This window comes from Homalodisca vitripennis, chromosome 3, assembly GCF_021130785.1.
Source record: "Homalodisca vitripennis isolate AUS2020 chromosome 3, UT_GWSS_2.1, whole genome shotgun sequence".
Classification (NCBI taxonomy): Eukaryota; Metazoa; Arthropoda; class Insecta; order Hemiptera; family Cicadellidae; genus Homalodisca; species Homalodisca vitripennis.
The window spans coordinates 206,655,431-206,680,394 of record NC_060209.1 but is presented as its reverse complement, the minus strand read 5'-3'; the positions used below and the strand labels follow the sequence as shown (position 1 = coordinate 206,680,394).

Here is a 24,964-nt window from a genome sequence, read left to right as displayed (position 1 = left end):
TGGTTAGCTGGAGTAGTAACAAAAGCCATTACTGCCAAGAAGGACCCTGACCACAGGCTGGGCCTACGAGATGTGCAACCTCCTCCTCCAGGTACATGTGATGTGACAGGGAACTGCCTACCAACTGGAAAAAACTACAGTGCACAAGTAGAAGGTCACCAGAATCTAAGGACTCATGCCTCATTGTTTATCACTTAAATATTCAATGCATAAGAAATAAATTAGAAGAATTAAATCTATGGTCAAATAAGTTAAATATACATGTTTTAACTATAAATGAACACTGGCTTTGTCCAGAAGAGTCTTTGTTATATGTGCCAGCAGGTTTTTGTGTAGGTAGTGTTTATTGCCGGAAGCCTCCCCTTAGAAGAGGGGGTTGTAGTATATATGTTAAAAGAGATATAATATATAAAACTATTGAATTAGAACATTTATGTGTAGATTTCGTTTTTGAGGTTTCAGGTATATTTTTAGTTAGTTTGAATGCTATCATTATAACAATTTATCGAACACCAAATTCTCCCATAAATGATTTCATAAGTTTTTTTGATGAGTTACTTGGTTATATTAATAAAAAATATTCTAATGTGAAGTTGATCGTATCAGGTGATTTTAATATCAATATAAAAAAAAGTAATGTTGAGGTAGATTCTTTTTTCAATTTATTGTGTTCCCATAACATGCATTGCTTAAATCTAGAAAGCACCAGGGGTGAGGCATGCCTTGATAATATAGTTACTAATGTAAAAAAAGGTACTGTAACCTGTAATGTTATTGAACCTCATTTATCAGATCACGCAGCAGTTTATGCAAATTTTCACACTAATGGTGCTCCAAACTCAGGTATAAAAAAAGGTATTTCAATTAAAACCATTAGAACGTTAACGCCATACGCTATTCAAAATTTTAGGGAAAACTTGACTCATGTAGACTGGTCACAGCTACAACGTTTTACTAATGTAGATGCAGCATTTGATTATTTTAACTTTGTCTTGACAAGCACTTTTAATGTGTGCTGTCCTTTTAAAGAGATTAAATTAGGCAATAGTGACAATACTAATAGGTTAAGTAGTAAATGGTATACAAAAGAATTGGAAAATATTAGGAAAATAGTAGTTGCATTGTATGATAAGCTTAAAAACAGTAAGGGTACAGTTCATGAACTACAATGTAAAAATGTGTACACCAGAGCAAAAAATCTGTATAGATCTGAAATTAAAAGACAGAAAAAATTATTTAATGAGAAATATATTACCAATTCAAAAAATAAATGTAAAGCTGCTTGGAAAATAATTAATACAGAAAAAAAGGTTGAAGAAAAAAGTCATGAAACTTTTATTGATTCTAGGACTTTTAATAACTTCTTTACACTTTCACCTTCTAATATAATTAATACTTCTGACCAGCAGAATGACAATAACCTTGCTCTTGAATATTTAGAAAATTACATAAAAAATAAGGGTGTATTAAAAAATGATTTTAAATGGAAAAATATTGAAAGAAATGATTTTTTATATTGTACATCTAGGTTGAGTACCTCAAAAAGTGAGGATTATTATGGTTTTTCCAATGCAATTATGAAAGACATCATTGACATAATATTAGAGCCAGTTACTTATTTATTTAATAAGATGCTAGACCAAGGAACATTTCCTCAAGCTTTAAAAATAACAGAAGTAGTGCCAATTTTAAAAAAAGGAGATAGGACTAACCCCTCTAGCTATCGACCAATCTCATTAGTTCCTATTCTTAGTAAAATATTTGAGTTTTGTATCAAAGAACAATTGTATAACTTTTTTGTTGTAAATAATCTTTTTTGTTTGGATCAATTTGGTTTTCTCCCACGTTTAAACACAGTAAAAGCGGTTGAAACTGTAACAGAACAGGTTATTCTGAATTTTGAAAACAAAATAATGACATCTACTACCTTAATTGACTTAAGTAAGGCTTTTGACTGCATTCCTCATGACCTGCTTTTAAAAAAGCTACATTTTTATGGCATAAAAAATAATGAATTACGTTTATTTTCATCATATTTACAAAATAGAAGCCAGATGGTTTCACAAAATAAAGATGTATCTGGTTTCCAAAATGTTTTACTAGGAGTACCACAAGGCTCAGTACTCGGTCCTTTTCTTTTTGTAGTAGCAATAAATGATTTTTCATTTAATATGCCTTGTAGGTCTGTTCTATATGCAGATGATACAACTATTTTAAATAGCAATAAACATCTGGAAACTTTAATTTTAGAACAGGAGCAGGCAATGACTGAAGCTATTAAGTGGTTTAAAGCCAACCTTTTGGTAGTAAATAATAGCAAAACAGAAAATTTAATTTTTACTCTTGATGGAAATTGTGTCCTTGATAGTAAATACACAGAACCTATTAAGCTATTAGGAATATACATGGATAATCAATTAAATTGGGATGCACATGTAAGTTTTCTTTGTAAAAAATTAGCTAGGGTTACATACCTTATCAGGAAACTAAAGTATAATATCAGTACTGAAATGTAGGTCACAGCATATTATGCCTTTTTCCATTCCCAGCTCAGGTATGGTGTAACACTTTGGGGAAACAGTACTAGTGCTAAAACTGCTTTCATTTGGCAAAAGAAAGTAATTAGAATTATTGCAAATGTTGGCAATAGAGTTTCTTGTGTCCCACTTTTTAAAAAATTTAGAATTATGATCCTTCCATCCCTGTATATTTATTGTACTTTACTTAGTATCAAGGAACAATTAGACAGTTTTATTAGTAGACAAGAAATACACTCCTACTGTACAAGAAAAAAATACATGCTTGAACAGATGAATGTTCGATTGGAGAAAACCAAAGGCACTTTTATTTATATGAAGATTAAACTTTTTAATAAACTTCCTGAAAAAGCATGGCGTGTGTCTATTAATAGATTTAAAAATGTTGTGAGTAATTGGCTTGTTGATAACACATTTTATTCTTTAAATGACTACTTAACCTGTGATATTGTACGTTAATTTTTTAATAGTTATGATTTTGTTGATAGTTATCTCTTGTTATTTATTTATTGTTCTTAAATCTATTTCATTGTTAATTTTAATTTGTTGCATTTTTATCTATTTATTGTTACTTTTTATTGTTATATATTTATTGTTTTATTTACTATTTAATTTATTCTGTATATAATGTTTTAGATATGTTATATATATTTAACGAGATGCTGCTAATACCATTTTTACTTTTATTTTCTTTTTAATGACTAAATTGTGGCGTTATTCACATGTTCATATAAAATTTACTTTGACTTACAGTCTAATCATTACACTTGTATTATGGGGTTTTAAAGGTGTGATAGGAGTAGGTAGCCTTTTAGATATAATAAAAAGTGACGTTGTCCATTGCATTGTCAAGTGCTTAAAGACAATAAAGATTTCTTGATTCTTGATTCTTGACTATGGGAGGTGGAAAACTCATCTAATCTCAACAGGCAAAAGTATTTCTCCTGAGGAAAGATGCAGACACTTGGCTTTGGACGAATAGAGTTTTTTGTTGACCAATTTATGTATATATTTTATTAATAGGGATGACAATATAAATGTTTTTATGATATCAGAAATATGTTAGAACAGAAATAGATTTTAATAACCATAAAACCATAGATTTTATTGTTATTTAAGTAGGCTCCTCAGTCCTATGTATGTGTATATTTTATTGACCTGGACAACAATGCAAACAATACTAAAGCACCGGAAATAACTAGGAAGAAGATTGCAAGGATCAGAAATAGCTACTTTTTGAGTGAAGTTGGTTTTTCTGACCTAAGTATATATATTCTTTTGATCATGCAACAAAAAAAAAACTCTACTATGACATCTGAAATATAGCCTAATTAATTCGAACCAGAAGTGGTTCTACACACAACATCTGACATAAGTACCAGAAATTATTTTGATCTTGAATTTCTTAACCTTCGACATATTTTAAATGATTTTATTTACTATTGTAAAATCTGCTGTTGAAAATACCCAACTATGATTTAGCAACGGTACTTTGGGATTATACCGACCACACCAGTATGAAGAACACAAAAATATAAATTTCTAGAAACAAACATGATAGAACGAAAAAACAACTCTTTAATTACAAAATTACAAGCATTTCCAGGTATTGTGATCGGTATTGTTGTTGCTGTTATCTTATCTTTCTCGAGAATCCCGATTACGGCAGGCCGCGCGGAATCACATGATTATTTAAGTTTTTTGCACGGTACATAATTGCCTTTCCATTACAATTTAATTTATATTTCTGATCAGCCCCTTTAGAATTTGATATTTTACTGATAGGTACTATCTCGAGGGATGTTTTTCTTTCGTTGACATCAGCGCGGCGCAGCACCAAAGGTGCTGCCGAAGCCCACGCTGATTGCCGGAGGCACTCGCATTTTGGGTGGCAGAGTGTGATCAAGAATAAAACAAGTTTTGAGTGTTTTCAAGAAAGAGTTTAGTTTTTGTTTGGTAATGTTTGTTTATGTTGAATTTTTGTTTTTGGAGAAATGTAGGGGTAATTTAGTAGATAATATATTTTAACTTGGTTTGGTCAAGAACAATATTTAAATTTTATAACGATGATGAAACAATGTTAGATTTGAAAATTTACCATATCTTCTCGCTCAGGCTAACAAAATGGGTGGTGTTTTATGTGAGATGCAGAAACTGAACGATCAATCACCATCTTATTTTCTGATCACTTCATTTATGATTCCAAAGTACTATGAATTGTCGTATGTACTTAGCATACAAATAATGTTTGAAGGAACAGCAATAGAAGAGAACCATTTAACATAATTAACAATCATATCTCAAATTTGTTATGTAGATAAGAGGAGACTATCCTAAGCATACCATCTTACATTCCGTAATAAGTTGAAGGGTATGAATAAGCAGAGGGCTAACATTCAAAGAAATTAAAGATAACCTATGGCCAGTAATGCAATAGCAAGGACAACAATCTTATGTTATGTAAAACTAAACTGGGCAGAAGTTACATTTGAGATTATTAACTTCTTTGGAGTATTGTTCAGGCTATGCTACTGTCTAGGCTAATAGAACATTTATACAAGGTGAGTTTTAAATACCCCTAATTACATTTTTCAACATATTATGATATTTTAATATCACATCACTGCAAATAAGTTTTTAACTATGAATATTTTACTTTTGGATAGTTGAAATTTTCTGTCACCATTTTATAATTTTATTTTCTTTGTTTACATTACACATTTATATTTGAAAAAGTACATCATTTAAAGTTCATCCTAGAAGAGATTTTGTGATTGCTACTATGTCACTGTCATGTATAGCTCAAATAGGTTTTTTTGTGGGTCCGTTGGGTTTCTTGCAGAAGAGATTTTGTGATTGCTAATATGTCACTGTCATGTATAGCTCAAATAGGTTTTTTTTGTGGGTCCGTTGGGTTTCTTGCAGAAGAGATTTTGTGATTGCTACTATGTCACTGTCATGTATAACTCAAATAGGTTTTTTTGTGGGTCCGTTGGGTTTCTTGCAGAAGAGATTTTGTGATTGCTACTATGTCACTGTCATGTATAGCTCAAATAGGTTTTTTTGTGGGTCCGTTGGGTTTCTTGCAGAGGAGATTTATATTTATTTGTAACATAAGGTGATTATTCCACATGATTGCTAACGGTCAGCAGTCTAGATTTCTCCAGCTTACAGAGCTGTTTTCTTGCTATTGCCAATAAAAAAAAACATCCTTTCCTTTTGTATGCTTACCATCTATGATTTTTATTAATTCACACAATTGTTAGTATAAGAAACTTACTTTCTATAGAAATCCAGTTGTGGTGGCCCTCTTCTGCAAGAAATCTGGCCATTTCTAAAGGTGCATACTATTTGTCTATTAATAAAAATTGATTCTATGCTAATTTGTCTAGGACTGGTTCATCATCTAATGTAGAAATCACAACACAAGTTAATTGGAAGTATGCATTTTAGTATGTACCGTTTTACTGGCACATGAGGGGTTAGCGTTGAAATTTACATTTTTGTGAAGGTTCAAAAAGGAAAAGAAAATCTTCTGAAATAAATAAAGTTCAAACTAAAATAAAACTTCTTCTTGAAAATAATTACTGGATTTAAAATAAAAATAAAAAACTTCTTGATGACTTTTAAGTTCAAACTTGTAATATATTCGTCACTCAAAAATGTACAAAGTTCTTACAGCTTGTCTTTTATTCAATTTTCAAAATTCAAAACTTTCACACTCTAATCTGATCTGGCAATTCTTCACTTTAATTTATCTTCAAAATTCAATTTTATTTTGTTACTAATTTTCTTTACTTTACTTTAACTATTACTTCTTCTCAGTGTTAGAATTTATATATTGCTGAAAGCATCTAACAACCACAAAACTCTTTTAGTATTTTTACATAACATTTTATATACATGTGCTCACTGCACCAACAAGTTTTATATTGCACAGATGAAAAGGACAAGTTCCTAAATTCCCATTAAATTTAATTTTTACAATATTTCTTTCCCCAACATTATTCAAAATAATTAAGAATGAATATTGACTGGACTCCAGTTAAAAGGTTCACTTACCTGCAGGTTCGATGACGATTAGCAAAAAATAACTCTAAGTACTTTCAAAGACTATACTCGTTACTACTACTTCCGATCAACTGAGACAGGAGGTACCTCACTCCACCTCTCAATTTCGTTATCAAACACTCCCATCTGCGATGCGCGCCTCGCTGATAGTAGCCTCTTTTGTACTGTCCAGTCCTTATCATTCTTCTGGGCCTACTCCTTCTACCGGTAATCCAGTTACCCCAGAATTATTATTTAATACAATCGGTACAAGTATATATTTTATACAACTTAGCCGTGGATCCACTATTAAAATGAATTCGTTCAACCTCTGCTCCTTTTAGGAAGCTCTTTTATACTTCAGAGTTAATCCTAGCTCTCAAAATAAAAACTGTTGTTGAAGGTTGAATTTTATTAAATTTATTTTTTCAATATATAAATCCAATATAAATTTTAAACGTGAGGATTTGATTTAAAATAAAGTTCAATTAGCTAACTTTGTACAACTTCGTAGTGGATCTATTTTTAGAAATGCTTTTGTTTTTATGTTTTATGTATTTTGAAAAAATCCAGTTTACGGAAATGGAATAATGAGTGAAAGCAGAGTAAGGCAATGGTGTATTGATTTTAAAAATGTCCTCACCGATGTTCATGACAATAGTCGTAGCGGTCGACCTTGTCTAGTGACTGAAGATTTGATGTTGAAAATCAATGAGAAAGTTCGTGAAAATCGCTGTTTCACAATGACTGAACTCTCGGAACATTTTCCACGAATTTCATGAAGTTTACTAGGTTTAGTTTTTCCACGGCAGTGCGTGTCCCCATACAGCCAATCGTATACAACAAGTCTTGGATGATTTTGATTGGGGAGTATTTGATCATCTGCCTTATAGCCCATATCTGGCACCAAGCGACTACCACCAGATTGCTATGCAACGCTTCAATATTGACGCTGAGTTTCACACTGGCATTAATCAGCTTGGTTAAGATCTCAGGCGGCAGATTTTTTCAAAACGGGAATCGAAAATTTTGTGTCACTTTATGATAAATGTCTTAATTTGAATGGGGATTACGTTGAAAAATAGCCTAAGAGTGTAGCTTTTAAATGTATATAAAAATATTCCTATTTCAGTTTAATTTTTTATTTCAAAATACCTGTCACTTTCTGGATAGCCCTCGTACAATTCACGGCAAAAAAAGAAACTTAAATTACGAGATTTCTCGTCTTACACGTTTTGAGCAAATTACTACACGAGATTTCCCGCAGTACACGTGGGAAGGGTTAAGGATCTACTTTGTACAAAGTTTGTTGTGCAAGATATTTCAAACTATTGGTGAGTAGTAACGTCTGTTCAAGTCAGAGCACAGTAACATTGTTACTTAACTTGTTACAGATGTCTAAAGCTGGACACGACACCACAGACTATGACCGTCAGTTCGAAGAAGACCTGGAGAAGGCGCAGGCACTTAGCCTGGAAACCCTTGCATTGGAAAAATTTCGAATGGAAAAGTTGAAAACAGAATTGTATCGTTTCCAGGCTCGAGCAGAAGTTGGTGAGTAATTTATATATATTAAATTATATACACATACACAATTTATTTTTAAAACAATGAAAAAGCTGTAATGGTTAAATTATTCTATAGATGAGTGGCTGTTTTCAATTAAAATAATGACATTACTTAAGTCCAAGTGTAAGATATTTGATTGCCACTAAGAAAACATTTTCCGTCATCTATAGTCTTAAGTTTAGATATCAGACAATATTACTTACATAGTTACACAAGGATCCTCAGTGTTCTCAGTTATATCTACAACAATAGAGATTTTTATGTTCAACAGGTTTATGTAGTTGCAGAAACCAGTGAGGGCCTAAGATAAGATAGGAGTTACACAAGGATCCTCAGTGTTCTCAGTTATATCTACAACAATAGAGATTTTTATGTTCAACAGGTTTATGTAGTTGCAGAAACCAGTGAGGGCCTAAGATAAGATAGGAGTTACACAAGGATCCTCAGTGTTCTCAGTTATATCTACAACAATAGAGATTTTTATGTTCAACAGGTTTATGTAGTTGCAGAAACCAGTGAGGGCCTAAGATAAGATAGGAGTTACACAAGGATCCTCAGTGTTCTCAGTTATATCTACAACAATAGAGATTTTTATGTTCAACAGGTTTATGTAGTTGCAGAAACCAGTGAGGGCCTAAGATAAGATAGGAGTTACACAAGGATCCTCAGTGTTCTCAGTTATATCTACAACAATAGAGATTTTTATGTTCAACAGGTTTATGTAGTTGCAGAAACCAGTGAGGGCCTAAGTTAAGATAGGAGTTACACAAGGATCCTCAGTGTTCTCAGTTATATCTACAACAATTGAGATGTTTATGTTCAATAAATGTATGTAGTTGCAGAAATCAGTGAGGGCCTAACATAAGATGGAAGTTACACAAGGATCCTAAGTGTTCTCAGTTATACGAGGTGTGTCCAAAAAGTATCCGACCTTGACGTCTGGCTTGAACTGACATTACTCGGCCGAGGTTGTCGTAGATTGATGTTGTGTTTGACCAAAAAACGCGGAATAAGATTTGAGGAATGAGCTGGGGCATTGTCGTGGTGCAGGGTCCAGTCACGGCTTGTCCACAGTTCAGGTTGTTTCCTTTGCACTGCATCTCGTAGCCGCCTTAGGACCTCAATATAATACTCCTTATTCACTGTATGGCCTCTTGGAGCATATTGAACAACGCCTTCCTGGTAAAAAAAAAACTGTCAGCATTGTCTTGACTTTGTCTTGCTTTTTTCGGCCGTTGCTCTTCACGAGTTTTCCACTGTGAAGATTGAGCCTTTGTTTCATGGTCATAGCTATAAACCCATGACTCATCACCAGTAATAACTTTTTTAAATAGCCCTGGGTCACTTTTTATCAAATCCAGAATGTCCTGTGCGATTTCAAGTCAACAGTCCTTTTGGTCTTCTGTCAGCAGCCGAGGAACAAATTTTGCCAAAACACGGTTCATTTTTAAATCTTCGTGTGAAATGTTACAAACTGACGATTTTGGTATTCCTAAATCTTCTTCCAGCTCTTGGACAGTCAATCAACGGTTTTCATTAATTGCTCCACGAACAAGTTCAACACTTTCAGCGTTTCTGGCCGTTGAAGGCCTGCCAGTATCTGATGCTGAATGGCAAAGTTTTTGACAAAATTTAATGCAAATGCGCTGCTCAACATGTTCTGTCATATTGACATGCGATGCACACACACGGCAGTACTGTACGGAACAGAGAACTGTGACTCACTGAGTGACTGATCGTATTCAATGCCTAATATGGGAAGGAGTAGGCTCGCCACTCCCCTCCAATAACCGGTTCGAGCCGGTCGGTTACGCCGCGGCCGCCTACTGATCACCGGTCAGATACTTTTTGGACAGACCTACAACAATTGAGATGTTTCTGTTCAACAAGTTTGTGTAGTTGCAGAAACCAGTGAGAGCTTAAGACAAGATAGGAGTTATACACGAGGATCCTCAGTGGACTCGGTTATATCTACAACAATTGAGATGTTTCTGTTCAACAAGTTTGTGTAGTTGCAGAAACCAGTGAGAACTTAAGACAAGATAGGAGTTATACACGAGGATCCTCAGTGGACTCGGTTATATCTACAACAATTGAGATGTTTCTGTTCAACAAGTTTGTGTAGTTGCAGAAACCAGTGACAGCTTAAGACAAGATAGGAGTTATACACGAGGATCCTCAGTGGACTCGGTTATATCTACAACAATTGAGATGTTTATGTTCAACAAGTTTGTGTAGTTGCAGAAACCAGTGAGAGCTTAAGACAAGATAGGAGTTATACACGAGGATCCTCAGTGGACTCGGGTTATATCTACAACAATTGAGATGTTTCTGTTCAACAAGTTTGTGTAGTTGCAGAAACCAGTGAGAGCTTAAGACAAGATAGGAGTTATACACGAGGATCCTCAGTGGACTCGGTTATATCTACAACAATTGAGATGTTTATGTTCAACAAGTTTGTGTAGTTGCAGAAACCAGTGAGAGCTTAAGACAAGATAGGAGTTATACACGAGGATCCTCAGTGGACTCGGTTATATCTACAACAATTGAGATGTTTATGTTCAACAAGTTTGTGTAGTTGCAGAAACCAGTGAGAGCTTAAGACAAGATAGGAGTTATACACGAGGATCCTCAGTGGACTCGGTTATATCTACAACAATTGAGATGTTTCTGTTCAACAAGTTTGTGTAGTTGCAGAAACCAGTGAGAGCTTAAGACAAGATAGGAGTTATACACGAGGATCCTCAGTGGACTCGGTTATATTTACAACAATTGAGATGTTTCTGTTCAACAAGTTTGTGTAGTTGCAGAAACCAGTGACAGCTTAAGACAAGATAGGAGTTATACACGAGGATCCTCAGTGGACTCGGTTATATCTACAACAATTGAGATGTTTCTGTTCAACAAGTTTGTGTAGTTGCAGAAACCAGTGACAGCTTAAGACAAGATAGGAGTTATACACGAGGATCCTCAGTGGACTCGGTTATATCTACAACAATTGAGATGTTTCTGTTCAACAAGTTTGTGTAGTTGCAGAAACCAGTGACAGCTTAAGACAAGATAGGAGTTATACACGAGGATCCTCAGTGGACTCGGTTATATTTACAACAATTGAGATGTTTCTGTTCAACAAGTTTGTGTAGTTGCAGAAACCAGTGACAGCTTAAGACAAGATAGGAGTTATACACGAGGATCCTCAGTGGACTCGGTTATATCTACAACAATTGAGATGTTTCTGTTCAACAAGTTTGTGTAGTTGCAGAAACCAGTGAGAGCTTAAGACAAGATAGGAGTTATACACGAGGATCCTCAGTGGACTCGGTTATATCTACAACAATTGAGAGTAGATCTCGCCCAAGACCAGGCTCTTTTAATACTGGTGAGTTTATTTTATTATTAGTACATTTTTGGCGGTGTATTGGATATAATAATAATAACATTTTATTTTTCCTCTACTCATTTTTGAATAAGTCATAGTGTCATAAAAGTTATCAGAGGAGGTTGATTAGTAATGAACTTGAAGGACTCCTAATGATTGGAATTGATTGCTTTGATGGAACACATGTTGGATTAAGCTGAGGTCAAGGTGGATTGTATTTAAAAATTGACTATATTTATAAGTAGGGATAAACTAAAATTGACCTTTTAAACTTATTGTACTAATCCCCTTGTAAAAGCCAAGAGTTTCTCATCTTCTCTGTTACATAAAGTATAGTGCAGCATATTTTTTCAAGATTTTAATAAATATAAATAACCTATAATTAATTTAAAATATTAAATCTATAATAATGAAATCTATTATGAACTAAAGAAAATCTTTAAAAATACTTAGATGATGAATACTTGGAATAATGTCATTACTGAATAATACATGTAATATGTTACATCCTTTATGAAGAAAAGATGATTTTCTATTCTAGGCTATGGCTATGTACTTAGATCTGTAAACTTGTATTGCACTAATGAAAAACCAACTAGGGGTATGGCTTGCCTAGACAACATTTATTGTAATCTCGCTAAAACGTCTTTTAGCAGTACATTGTTAGAACAAAATATAATTTCTGATCATGCTGGTATGTGGGTTAGTTTTTTAGTCTCAAAAAAAGATACCAGTAAGTTTAATGTTGTAGGCCTATATGAAGTACGTTTGATGCGAAATCTTAATCTTAGGGAACTAAAAAATTTGCCTTAGTAATGTTCAAATTCAAAATTTCTTTATTTACATGATCGTTAAGATTAGTAATGGCGTCAAATACAAAGTTACTAACTATTACAGTGTAGAACATTAATTAACATATTATAAAACATGTAATGTTACATGATCAGTGATTATTACTTGACACAAATGTTAAAACTGTTAAACATTAAAAATAAAGCAGTGTTAAATGAATACAATCTGGCTGCATATGCAACTTCTACAGAGAAAAATGTACATATGAAATAGAATGAAAAAATCTAAAGTTAACATTGATGATACAAAATGAAACAAGTTGGAGTTAAAAATGGACATGTCAAAGTTTGTGTTAAAATGCTCTATCAAAGTGGTAAAATAATTTCAAGTTAGTGCTAGTTGAAATGTTGTTTCCAGTTATAGAACTCTGCTAGGCTGTAGAAGGGTCGGTCCTGAAGCCAACTCTTCAGGCGGCGTGGAAACTTTTGTACTTCTGTCTTCTTAAGGTCTTCTGGTAGAGAGTTCCACATTTTGGTGCCAGTGTAGCTGGGTTTCTTCTCAGTCCTACTAAGATGATTCACAGGAAGGCAGTAGTTGGTTGCGTGCCTGGTGTTATGGTGGTGGATCTGTGCTCCATTTCTTGCCGCGTCTGGCGCCTTGATGTGTATATAAGTCACAACTTCTAGAATGTAGATGCTTATGACTGTGAGGATCTTCAGGCTCTTGAAAGTGTCTCTGCATGTTTCTCTTGGTTGAAGGTTCCCTAGAATTCTGATTGCTCTTTTTTGTTTTAGGAAGACACGTTGTAGGTTAGTGTTAGTTGTTCCTCCGCATACAGCTATTCCATAGCGTATGTGTGACTCAAAGAGTGCATAGTATGCAGTCTTGGTAGTTGTGGTGTCACTTATACTTCTCACTCTTCTCAGCACATACAGTCCTGTGCTAAGTTTCTTGCAGAGTAAGTTGATGTGTTGTGTCCACGATAAGTCTTCGTCAATTGTAACTCCAAGGTATTTGGTGGAGCTAACTTCATCAAGTTCTGGTATTCGTGTGACAACTTCTCTGTTTCTTCCTAGTACTAGTTGTTTTGTTTTCTTTTCATTGAGGACAAGGTCATTATTGTGGCAGTATTGGATTGCCATATTTATGGCTGTGAAGGAATCAATTTCTAGTTGTTCTGTGTTTTCTCTGCCAAGTAATAACACTGTATCATCTGCGTACATTAAACAGTTGCAATAGAGCTCAAGGAGTTTAGGAAAGTCGTTTGTAAAGAGTATGTACAGAACAGGGCCTAGAACCGATCCTTGAGGGACTCCTCTTGTGATCTTCTTCGGATGTGATCTTACTAATTCTAGTTTTCCATTGTTATAGTGTTTTATCTCCACCAGTTGTTTTCGGTCTGTTAAATAGCTTTTAAACCACTCTTTTGTTGTTCCCCGAATTCCTAGTGATGACAGCTTTTTAAGGAGATGTTTGTGGTCAAGACAATCAAAAGCTTTACTATAGTCAAGCAGAATAGCAGTAGTTGTATTTCCTTCTTCCTGTTGGTCAATGATGAATTCCACCAGACTAATCAAAGCAGTGGTTGTGGATTTTCCAGGCATAAAACCATGTTGGTATTTTGTCAGAAGTTGATTGTTTGTTAGGTGTTTTAAAAGACGAGATAGAACTATTTTTTCAAAAACTTTTGATATGGTTGGAATTAAGGATATTGGTCTATAATTAGATGGTTGTGCTGTACATCCTTGTTTGTGTTTTGGATATACTTTTGAAAGTTTCAAAGCTGATGGAAAGGTTCCAGTAGAGAATGATTTGTTAGCAATATGAACTAAAGGCTCTATAAGGTCGTCTTTACACAATTTTAATAGCCTAGAGAAGACTTCATCATAACCTGAGGAAGTTTTTGGTTTAAGTTCATTGATAATTTTGGAAATTTCCTCTGGATCAGTTGGGCTTAGGATTAAGTTGGGAATATTTCCCTGTGGGATTGGTTCTGTTAAGTGGTTAGTATTTGGGTTTTTACTTGCTATTGTTTGATCGGCTGCATTAATAAAGTAGGTGTTTAAGTGGTCTACCATTTCCAATGGTTCAGATACTATGTTTCCATTTATGTTGAGATGTGTTAAGGCACTGTTGTCTGATTTTGCTTTTCTTTCTAGATTAATAAAATTCCATATTGATTTTGTTTTGTTTTCAGCCGTTGCAATTGTTGATATTGTGTTTTGTTTCCTCAAGAGACGTAGTTGGAGATCGTATTCCTTCTTTAATAATATGGCAGTTTGCCTATGTTCCTCCCTACCTGTAGTATTATAGATGTTTTGTGCTTTGAGGAAGTCCTTTTTCAACTGGTATGCTGTGGGGTCAGACAGAGCATAATTCTTTTTCCTTCTTCCTTGTCTTGATTTTATTTTTGGACATGCTTCGTTAAGGGCGGTAAGAAGGGTGCTACTAAATTTAGCGTAGGCTTCATCAGCTTCGTCGGTATTATAGACCTCTGTCCAGTTTTGCTGGTTTAAGAGTTCTTTTAGAGACATCAGATTTTCTTCGCTCATATTTCTTCTTTCTGCTATAGTGTGGTTCATAGGGGAGGATGAGGTATGATTTATAGTGCATATTTGCCCTGTGTGGTCTGAAATTCCTGTTTCAATTACTTCTACCTTTAGGTTGTCTTCTGGGATGTTGCTGCATACACAGTCAATTGACGTCCTTGATGTTGGAGTAATTCTGGTAGGTGGGAGGTCTAGCCTATATAAGTTGTAGCTGGTTAAGGTTTCAGTCAATAAAGTAGAGTCATGATTTCTGTTAAGAGAGTCAATATTTATGTCCCCCATTAAGATGACTTGATGTCTGTGTGTCTGTATGGTTTCCAAAGCATCAGGTATTGCTTCAAGACCGGTCTCAAGATTACTTTTTGTCCTGTAAACCCCTATGATCGTGAATAGACTTTTACCTATTTTAAGATTTATGGCAGTCATTTCGCATGTGAGTTCAATCGAGAAGTGCTGGATGTTAAGAGCTGTGCTATTGTTTTTTAGGTGATCTTTAATGAAGATTGCAACTCCTCCCTTTAGGTGATTTTCTCTGCTATATTCTGTTAGCAAGGAGTAACCAATTATTCTTGTGTTGAGCATTGTTTCTTTTTTTTGACCATGTTCAGTTAGAATTACTACGTCAGCCTTATGCGTGTATAGGAGAGCGTTTATCCTGTCAATTTTGTTTGCAATCCGGTCTGTGTTTTGATGGAGTATAGAGAGAGATTTTTTATTTAGGTTGTTTGTTCGATAGTGGGATTTATTACTAAAAAAGGCTGCAGTTGAAGTGTTGAGGAATTAGGTGAAGTAGTTGGAGTGTTTGTCCTGCTGATAACTGGTTCAAGGTCATTATTTTTACCCATAACCTGGCAGTAGAAGTTAATATTTTGTGCAAAAAATTCTTCAGTACTTTGATTTATAGGTTTTATTTTTGCATGTAGGGGTGGTGTTTTACTGAGTTCAAATTTTGGGTTTTCTGATTGATCTGTGCTGGATTTGCCAGTTAGAGTGCAGTGTTTCTTGCTGGATATCCGTGCACTTTTTGCGACCTGAAGGGAGACGCTGAAAAAATTCCTCTTATCACTTCTTTTAGAAGGCTGTTTCCTTTTATTAAATGGCATCTTGTCTACGGATCCAGTCATACTATGACTCAGTTTGTGTGTCAAAGATTGACTGTCTCTCTCAGTCAATTCATGGCTCAGTTTTTTGGTTGGAGTTTGTCTGTTTCTCCAGGTCATTTCGTAACCCAGTTTTTGTGTCAGAGTTTGGCTGTCTCTCTCGGTCAGTTCGTGGGTCAGTTTTTGTGTCGGAGTTTGACTGGTTCTCCCTGTCACACTGGGCGTCAGACTGTGTAAAAGTAGGGTTTTATCTGGAATGTCATTATTAGTAGCATAAAGTCTGGTACTATTAAGAGCTGTCTTAGAAGCCTTTAGGAAACTCTTTAGATGTTCATGGGCCGTTCTGGCTTGTTCAGAAAGTTTTTCTGCAAGTTCTTCACAGTTTTCTGACATGTTGTTTAACAAATTGGATTTTAATTCAAGTTCTTTTTTGAGGTTTGTCATGTTATTTGTAAGGTCGTATATTTGTTCCTTTAGTAAGATAAAGTTAGATTTTTCTTGTTTTACTTGCTCTTCAAGTTGGCTATTTTGAGTAATGAGATTCAAGTTCTGTGAGGATAGGTTATTTATTTGATCACAGAACTGTGTTTTTTTCTATTTCAGTTTGCTCAATCAGTTCTTGTTTATGATTTTGTTCAGCGTATAGCTTATTTTTCAGAAAATCTATTTCTTCTTGTAATTTGATATTTTCAGCGGAGAGGTCGTGGGTTACTTCTTCTGCTGCTATTAGTTTGTCTTCCAGTTCTAGTTGATACTCAGATTTTCTCAGTTTTTCTTGATGAAGTTTTTCTTTAAGTATTTTATTTTCATATAACAGGGCATTTCCAACTTCTGCAGCGATAGATAGAGACGTTTCATGGTCCAGATTATTAGTTTCAGAGAGGTCTTGAATTTTGTTGACTGGCTTTACTCAGAACCAGTTGTAACGAATTACTTACCATTAAATGTGTCATAAAACTGCTGCCCCATAGTTACCATAATTATATGACGTGTTGCAGGGGGTCCTTGTGTTTATCAGATAAAGCCTCCACCTGCGGTAGTGAGACGGAACAGTGTTGCCACTACCTCAGCACCCCCTGCCAGTGACCTGATCTCCTTCCATAGTCCGACTGGGCCTTCCAACAGCAACACAAATTCTGCTCTTGAACAGTTTGAAGTCAGGTCAGTACTGTACTAACTAACTACTTACTTAGTACGATGTTACGATTGTTCGCATTCCACTCGCGCTCTTAAGTGCAAGAGGAAGCAGCTATAAATTAAATATACTTTTTATGTATTATATAATTTCTTATTGGCTTTTTTCATATGAGCTTTGGACCTTCAATGGCAGGTTTAACAATGAATAATTTTATTTTTAAAATGCAGTTTAGTAGTAAAGCATTAATATCGGTACCTTTTTTATTGTTTCAGACACAAAACTGAGTTGTTTGTAAATAATTTGCTTTATACGTCTAGAGGCAAAAATAAACAAGGTTAAGTTTGAATGCTGTAGATGGAGCTTATATTGGTCACTGTTAAATTACATTAAAAACATAAAACCAATATTTAATACATTTTATTGTTTTGTGAGGCCTTTCGATATCCAAGATATCTTCTTCAGACACATCACAAGAGTAAATACAAAAAGTAAATTTGATTATTAATAATAGTTAACATATGTGATTTAATATTAATTTGTCCTGTGTGGCGTAGTGTGTAAATATAATTAAATTATTACTGTTATTATACTATATAAATTTTGAAGGTTATTTTTGTAATCTTCGTTTAAGTAATATTGAATTTTGAATTGGTCCATCTTCTTGATTTAATAGATCATCTGTATTTGTTTGATTTATGTAATATGACTCCCATGCAAATGTGTGTCACAAACACAAATTGGATAAGCACTACATGGACAAATATATCTAAAGATGTACAAAAGTCATTAAAAAAACATACAAATAAAAACGTCACATATAAAACAACAAATCAATTGAAGAATAAATTGAAAAATCCAAAAGATGAAGAAGAAATTATTAATAAATCAGGTATATACCAAATTAAATGTGATGACTGCAACAAAAAATACATTGGACAAACAAGAAGAAAAATTCATACACAATATAAAGAACATTGCTCCCACATTAAATTCAACAGAAAAGAAAAATCTGCCGTCGCACACCACTGCATCAATACTGGACACACTATATCACAGAAAAACTTAAAACTATTAAAACATGTTAACACTCCAAAATATTTAAATGCATGGGAGTCATATTACATAAATCAAAGAAATACAGATGATCTATTAAATCAAGAAGATGGACCAATTCAAAATTCAATATTACTTAAACGAAGATTACAAAAATAACCTTCAAAATTTATATAGTATAATACCAGTAATAATTTAATTATATTTACACACTACGCCACACAGGACAAATTAATATTAAATCACATATGTTAACTAATATTAATAATCAAATTTACTTTTTGTATTTACTTTTGTGATGTGTCTGAAGAAGATATGAGAGATCACGGGTTCAAATCCCGGGGAGGGCCAATCATGTATGGACACGAGATAAACCAGTGAACATCGAAGCCTACATAGCTGTGTAGCTGAGACTTAAAAAAAAGAGAAAAAAACAAAAAAACAATCTTGGATATCGAAAGGCCTCACAAAACAATAAAATGTATTAAATATTGGTTTTATGTTTTTAATGTAATTTAAGGTTAAGTTTAATGCAACTCCCGTAATTTTAGCTCTATTAGTTAGTTTGCGGTTAAAGTTCTAACTCTGGTATCAATACTTTTTGATCCGAGAGTAGGCAGGCACAGTGTCTACTATTTTATATACATGAAGTGAAATGTGATGACAAAAGATATATGATCTTGGTATCATTGAAAAACCATATTATTAACGTTAAAAACTGATTTCTAAAATTCTATAAACTTTTCATGGTTAGTTGCTTTTTCTTGATTTCATCACAATTTTGCGAGAGCTATTCTCAACAGTGTCTCATTTTCTCGGCTCGTTTCGCAAAATGCAACAAATGCAATTGGAGCTTAAACTCTGGTTGCCACTACCCCAGCACCCCCTACCAGTGACCTAATCTCATTCTATAGTCCGAATTCTGCTCTTGAACAGTTCGAAGTCAGGTGAGTACTCAATATCATGTAGAGCATAATTAAAATAAATATCTGTTCAGTATACATACCATATATATCCTCGATAGACATGAGCTGTTAGACTCACCATCACTTCTGGGACTCCTCAAGGGGTAATCTGTGTGTCAGAATCTAACTTGGTTTTATTAAATAACGGCTCCCCTACATAATTGTGTCCACTAACAGGAACCGGGTCTACCATTGATCTATCGTTGTGCAGCCCAGGCCTGACTGGAACGCATTCAACGAAAAACTAACAGTCCCAGAAATAAACATTTTGTTGGATATTTATACCGTAGTCGAGTAGACGGGTGAAAGAGTGAGGTTGGCACCAGTTGTGCCTACAGGCTATTACACACATTTATAAATGACCTTGTGAAGTGGTACACGCAGAGATCTCTGGCAATGAGTTAGCCGACTGAGTCGCAAGAGGCCTTGCGGCACTATATACAGACGGGTGAAAGAGTAAGGTTGGCACCAGTTGTGCCTACAGGCTATTACACACATTTATAAATGACCTTGTGAAGTGGTACACGCAGAGATCTCTGGCAATGAGTTAGCCGACTGAGTCGCAAGAGGCCTTGCGGCACTATATACAGACGGGTGAAAGAGTAAGGTTGGCACCAGTTGTGCCTACAGGCTATTACACACATTTATAAATGACCTTGTGAAGTGGTACACGCAGAGATCTCTGGCAATGAGTTAGCCGACTGAGTCGCAAGAGGCCTTGCGGCACTATATACAGACGGGTGAAAGAGTAAGGTTGGCACCAGTTGTGCCTACAGGCTATTACACACATTTATAAATGACCTTGTGAAGTGGTACACGCAGAGATCTCTGGCAATGAGTTAGCCGACTGAGTCGCAAGAGGCCTTGCGGCACTATATACAGTCGGGTGAAAGAGTAGGGTTGGCACCAGTTGTGCCTACAGGCTATTACACACATTTATAAATGACCTTGTGAAGTGGTACACGCAGAGATCTCTGGCAATGAGTTAGCCGACTGAGTCGCAAGAGGCCTTGCGGCACTATATACAGACGGGTGAAAGAGTAAGGTTGGCACCAGTTGTGCCTACAGGCTATTACACACATTTATAAATGACTTTGTGAAGTGGTACACGCAGAGATCTCTGGCAATGAGTTAGCTGACTGAGTCGCAAGAGGCCTTGCGGCACTATATACAGACGGGTCAAAGAGTAAGGTTGGCACCAGTTGTGCCTACAGGCTATTACACACATTTATAAATGACCTTGTGAAGTGGTACACGCAGAGATCTCTGGCAATGAGTTAGCCGACTGAGTCGCAAGAGGCCTTGCGGCACTATATACAGACGGGTGTGAAAGAGTAAGGTTGGCACCAGTTGTGCCTACAGGCTATTACACACATTTATAAATGACCTTGTGAAGTGGTACACGCAGAGATCTCTGGCAATGAGTTAGCCGACTGAGTCGCAAGAGGCCTTGCGGCACTATATACAGACGGGTGAAAGAGTAAGGTTGGCACCAGTTGTGCCTACAGGCTATTACACACATTTATAAATGACCTTGTGAAGTGGTACACGCAGAGATCTCTGGCAATGAGTTAGCCGACTGAGTCGCAAGAGGCCTTGCGGCACTATATACAGACGGGTGAAAGAGTGAGGTTGGCACCAGTTGTGCCTACAGGCTATTACACACATTTATAAATGACCTTGTGAAGTGGTACACGCAGAGATCTCTGGCAATGAGTTAGCCGACTGAGTCGCAAGAGGCCTTGCGGCACTATATACAGACGGGTGAAAGAGTAAGGTTGGCACCAGTTGTGCCTACAGGCTATTACACACATTTATAAATGACCTTGTGAAGTGGTACACGCAGAGATCTCTGGCAATGAGTTAGCCGACTGAGTCGCAAGAGGCCTTGCGGCACTATATGTACAGACGGGTGAAAGAGTAAGGTTGGCACCAGTTGTGCCTACAGGCTATTACACACATTTATAAATGACCTTGTGAAGTGGTACACGCAGAGATCTCTGGCAATGAGTTAGCCGACTGAGTCGCAAGAGGCCTTGCGGCACTATAGACAGACGGGTCAAAGAGTAAGGTTGGCACCAGTTGTGCCTACAGGCTATTACACACATTTATAAATGACCTTGTGAAGTGGTACACGCAGAGATCTCTGGCAATGAGTTAGCCGACTGAGTCGCAAGAGATGTGGAAACTCCTCCAATTTACTCAAAGCCATAGCATCAGATATGAAACCCATTTAAAACAGTTTCTGAGAGATGAATGGGTAAGATTGTGGGCAGACTTTATAGAAAAGAAATTCAGGAGAAAGTAAGCGCCATGGGAGTCCTCGAATCGCTTCAACCGCAGGGTTGAAATAGTTTTATGTCACCTCAGGATTGGACACACTCTGCTCACTCACAGCTGTGTAATGTATCCCTCTGCTTGTTCATCTTGTGATGTCCCTTTCACGATTAAACACGTCTTGATTGAGTGTACCTTTTTTTTCTGCAGAGAAGAATTCATAGTCTCCCTGTAACATTGGTGGAGCTGCTTGGAGAAATCAGAAGTTTTATCAGTTCTAATTTCTCTGTAGTACTTTGTTACTGGCCAGATTCTGAAAATTACGTACCAGATTACTTTAGTCACTTATAGGTTTTAGTCTGAGCTGGGTGAGCCCCTTTACAGTTCACCCACACCTATTTTTAACGTTTTAAGTATCTTATTTATAAAAATTGTTGTTAAATAATTTAGAGCTAAGCTATTGCTGTAGTAGCAAAATGAAAAAAAAAATATATCGAGATACAGTACATACATTTCTGGACAGAAACACATATAAACGTTTAGCATTAACATGATGCAAATATATCTGACATCGCTACTTGAGCAGGTGCCATTGGAAAAACAGACGATGGTAACCTCTGTGTTGTTTGTCAAAAACAAAATTTACAATCTGCAATATTTCTTTTTCATTTACTGGTGTACACCTGAAAATTGGATCCATGTGGTTAACTGCAAGACTTGGTTGAGTACTATTTCTAAGATTATGAACTTTAAATTAAAATTACTAACACTGTTTGGATCATTAATTTGAGTTTAAACTGCTTTTTTCTCACTTTAAAAATTGTATGCAGTTTTTTATTTTTATTATTCTATCAATACTACTTAATCTAATAATGTTATTTTTTTCTTTTTTTTTTAACAATCAGTAATTCATTTTAGTCAACACTTCATTTTAGTTTTAAACTAAAAAAGCAAAATCTAAATAATACATAAATATTTTAAGTCTACTGTAGCGTTATAAAAATTTGATCAAGTTTCATTTTCCAATAATTTGATAAAGGTTTCCATAGTATTTTTGAAAAGTTGCTACAGGTTAAAAAAGCATTTTTAGCATTATTATTTATATTTTTTTGAGAATTCTACTGAAAGTTCCACCATTTGACCATCATAATCTGACAGTTCACTTATTAAACCAAATACTTTAATTTCTGATATTTCAATGTTTGTATTAAAATTGTGAATACAGATTGATATTGAAGCCATTACTCTAGTCGGAAAACCCATCAGATAATACATTCCTTGACTTTTTTAAATATTTTTGCATTCTTTAACTTCAGATGAAAATGAATAATTAATATTAACATTAGTATTATAGAACATTAATATTAACGTCTCCCTCAACAATAACATAATTTTCCTTTTTTGTTAATAAGTCTAAAATAAAATTTAGCCTATTTAAAACTTTTAGATTGTGCAATTGTGGTTTGCTAAACACCTGCCTAAATAGTTGTCTTTTTGTTAATTGTTATCATAATTATACAGCACTCAAGAAGTTTATCCTGACACCTGACCTTTAATTTCCTTGAATTCAAATCCCCCTTGGAAAGTATTGTGACTCCTCCCTCACCCCCCACCACGCATTCATCCCCCCTTACAATTAATTTTCAGTAATTTACAATTTTCTTTGAGAAGAAAAGTTTATTCTTTAAATTAGAATATTAATATCAGTACTTTCTTTAATTGATGTGTTCACATTTTCTGTTACAGCAACGATTTGTCTGTTATTCCAAAACCACTGAATGATTATTCTGTCAGGAACTTGAGTTCTGGAATTCCACCAACCATGCGGTCAGTTACCACCTGGAACTTGTTATTATATAATTAAGTATTTAGAAAAGCCTACATGCATATATTTCAGGAGACAAGCATAACTATTTTAAAATTGAGTATTAACGTATTAAAGGTTATATTAAAATATTGATAAATACTTCCTGGTTGTTTGGTACTTTTTGTTCCTCAGGAGTTGGCTCAAATTGGGCTTCTGCTGGTAAAAACTGACCTGTTAGGAGGGGGGGGGAGCAAATAGGCCTTTGTGTTGGCAAATATGTTTTGTAATATGAGTCTACTTTGTTGATAAATTCTAAATTTTGTGACTGAATATGCTAGGCCCACTCAGTCGCAGAGACTTCTAAGTATAAAGATGACTTTAGCTGACTTGCCTTCAATTTTGGCCAGCTGTTCACTCTAGCGTAGGTAATCATACAATATTATATCTAGCAGATGTTGCTATAACTGTCTCTGTATAAACAGTGCATAGACCATGTGACCAAGAATCTTTGTGTTCTGGATTGATGCAAATATTTTTGGGTTTTTGAGGTTTCATTTAAGCAATTTTCTTCAAAGAATTGGGTTGTCATTCGCTTTAATAAAAATATCTAATTTAAGAGCTGCTAAGTATGGTGCCTGATAAAGATAAATGTCATCAATACATATAAAAAGGCTTTCCATTGAAATCGTCTTAGTTATTTAATTTACATAAACAAAGAAGAGAAGAGGACCCAGATTCAATTCTTATAGAACAGTATTTCAGATTAATCTAGGTTTGGAAATAAGAGATTGAATTTATTTACTACCTTGGCCACCTTGCAGGCAGCTATGAATGAACAAATTTCACAAGGGATTTGATTTTATATAATTCACTCTGATAGAATCTGATGACCTTCATGCACAGTCCATCAATTCCTGTTGAAGTTTTGTGTTTAAACTTTACTGAAATGTTTCTTAATATATTATTATTATTAATTTCTTTAAACCAGTCTGATAAGAAGTTTACTACAAATGTGTGCTGTCTGTATATTTTGGTTCTTTAAAACATGTCCATTGATCTTATCAGCAACATTTATGAAACAGTTGTTAAAAAGCCTTTTCAATTTGCTTTGGGTGGTTTATTATTAATTGCCCTCTAACAAAATAGTTTTTTATTTATCATAAAAATGACACATCTGTGCCATGATGGTGGCTTACCTGAATGCCACATTTGTCAACATTATAACGCATTCAAATGCAAAATGTTTTTGGTTTTTTCTGGTTTAATTTTATCTTGGAAAAATTGGGCAAATTCATTTGGGAAGTCTAATTAAAGGGCTCCTAAGCCCGGTGCCTGGTAACAAGAGTAGTGTCAATATAAGGCTTTCCCATTGGGATCTTCTTAGTTATGTTATTTACAAAACAAAGAAGAGAAGAGAACTCAAGATTGATCCTTGTGTAACACCTTTTTAGGTCAATGTAGACTTGGAAAGAACCAATTTAATTGGCTTTACTCAGGCATCTGGAAAAGTGCAGCTATGAATGGACTGACTGCTCATGGGATTTTATCACTTACTCTGACATAATCTCATGCATGGTCTTCTTCACAATTCCTATTGAACTTTTGGGTTTCAATTTCATTAAAATATTTCCCCAAAGTTTTAGTTAGTTAGTAAAGTTAGTTATTGGTTTCAGACAGTCTAGTTTTGAGTTTGCTACAAGTGGGTATTGTACGTTTAGATTATCTTTAAATTTTCAATTCATTTGCTC

General features: G+C 34.9%; 1 protein-coding gene across 1 annotated transcript in view; it reads left to right on the top strand.

Annotated features, from left to right (window-relative positions):
• The window catches only part of LOC124358058 (phosphatidylinositol 4-phosphate 3-kinase C2 domain-containing subunit beta-like), a 212,912-nt gene that overhangs the window by 11,219 nt on the left and 176,729 nt on the right, over positions 1 to 24,964 (top strand). The window contains 4 exon segments of the mRNA XM_046810345.1: positions 7,982 to 8,141; positions 11,419 to 11,535; positions 16,975 to 17,137; positions 23,156 to 23,236. Of these exon segments, the coding sequence (XP_046666301.1) occupies positions 7,982 to 8,141; positions 11,419 to 11,535; positions 16,975 to 17,137; positions 23,156 to 23,236 (521 nt within the window).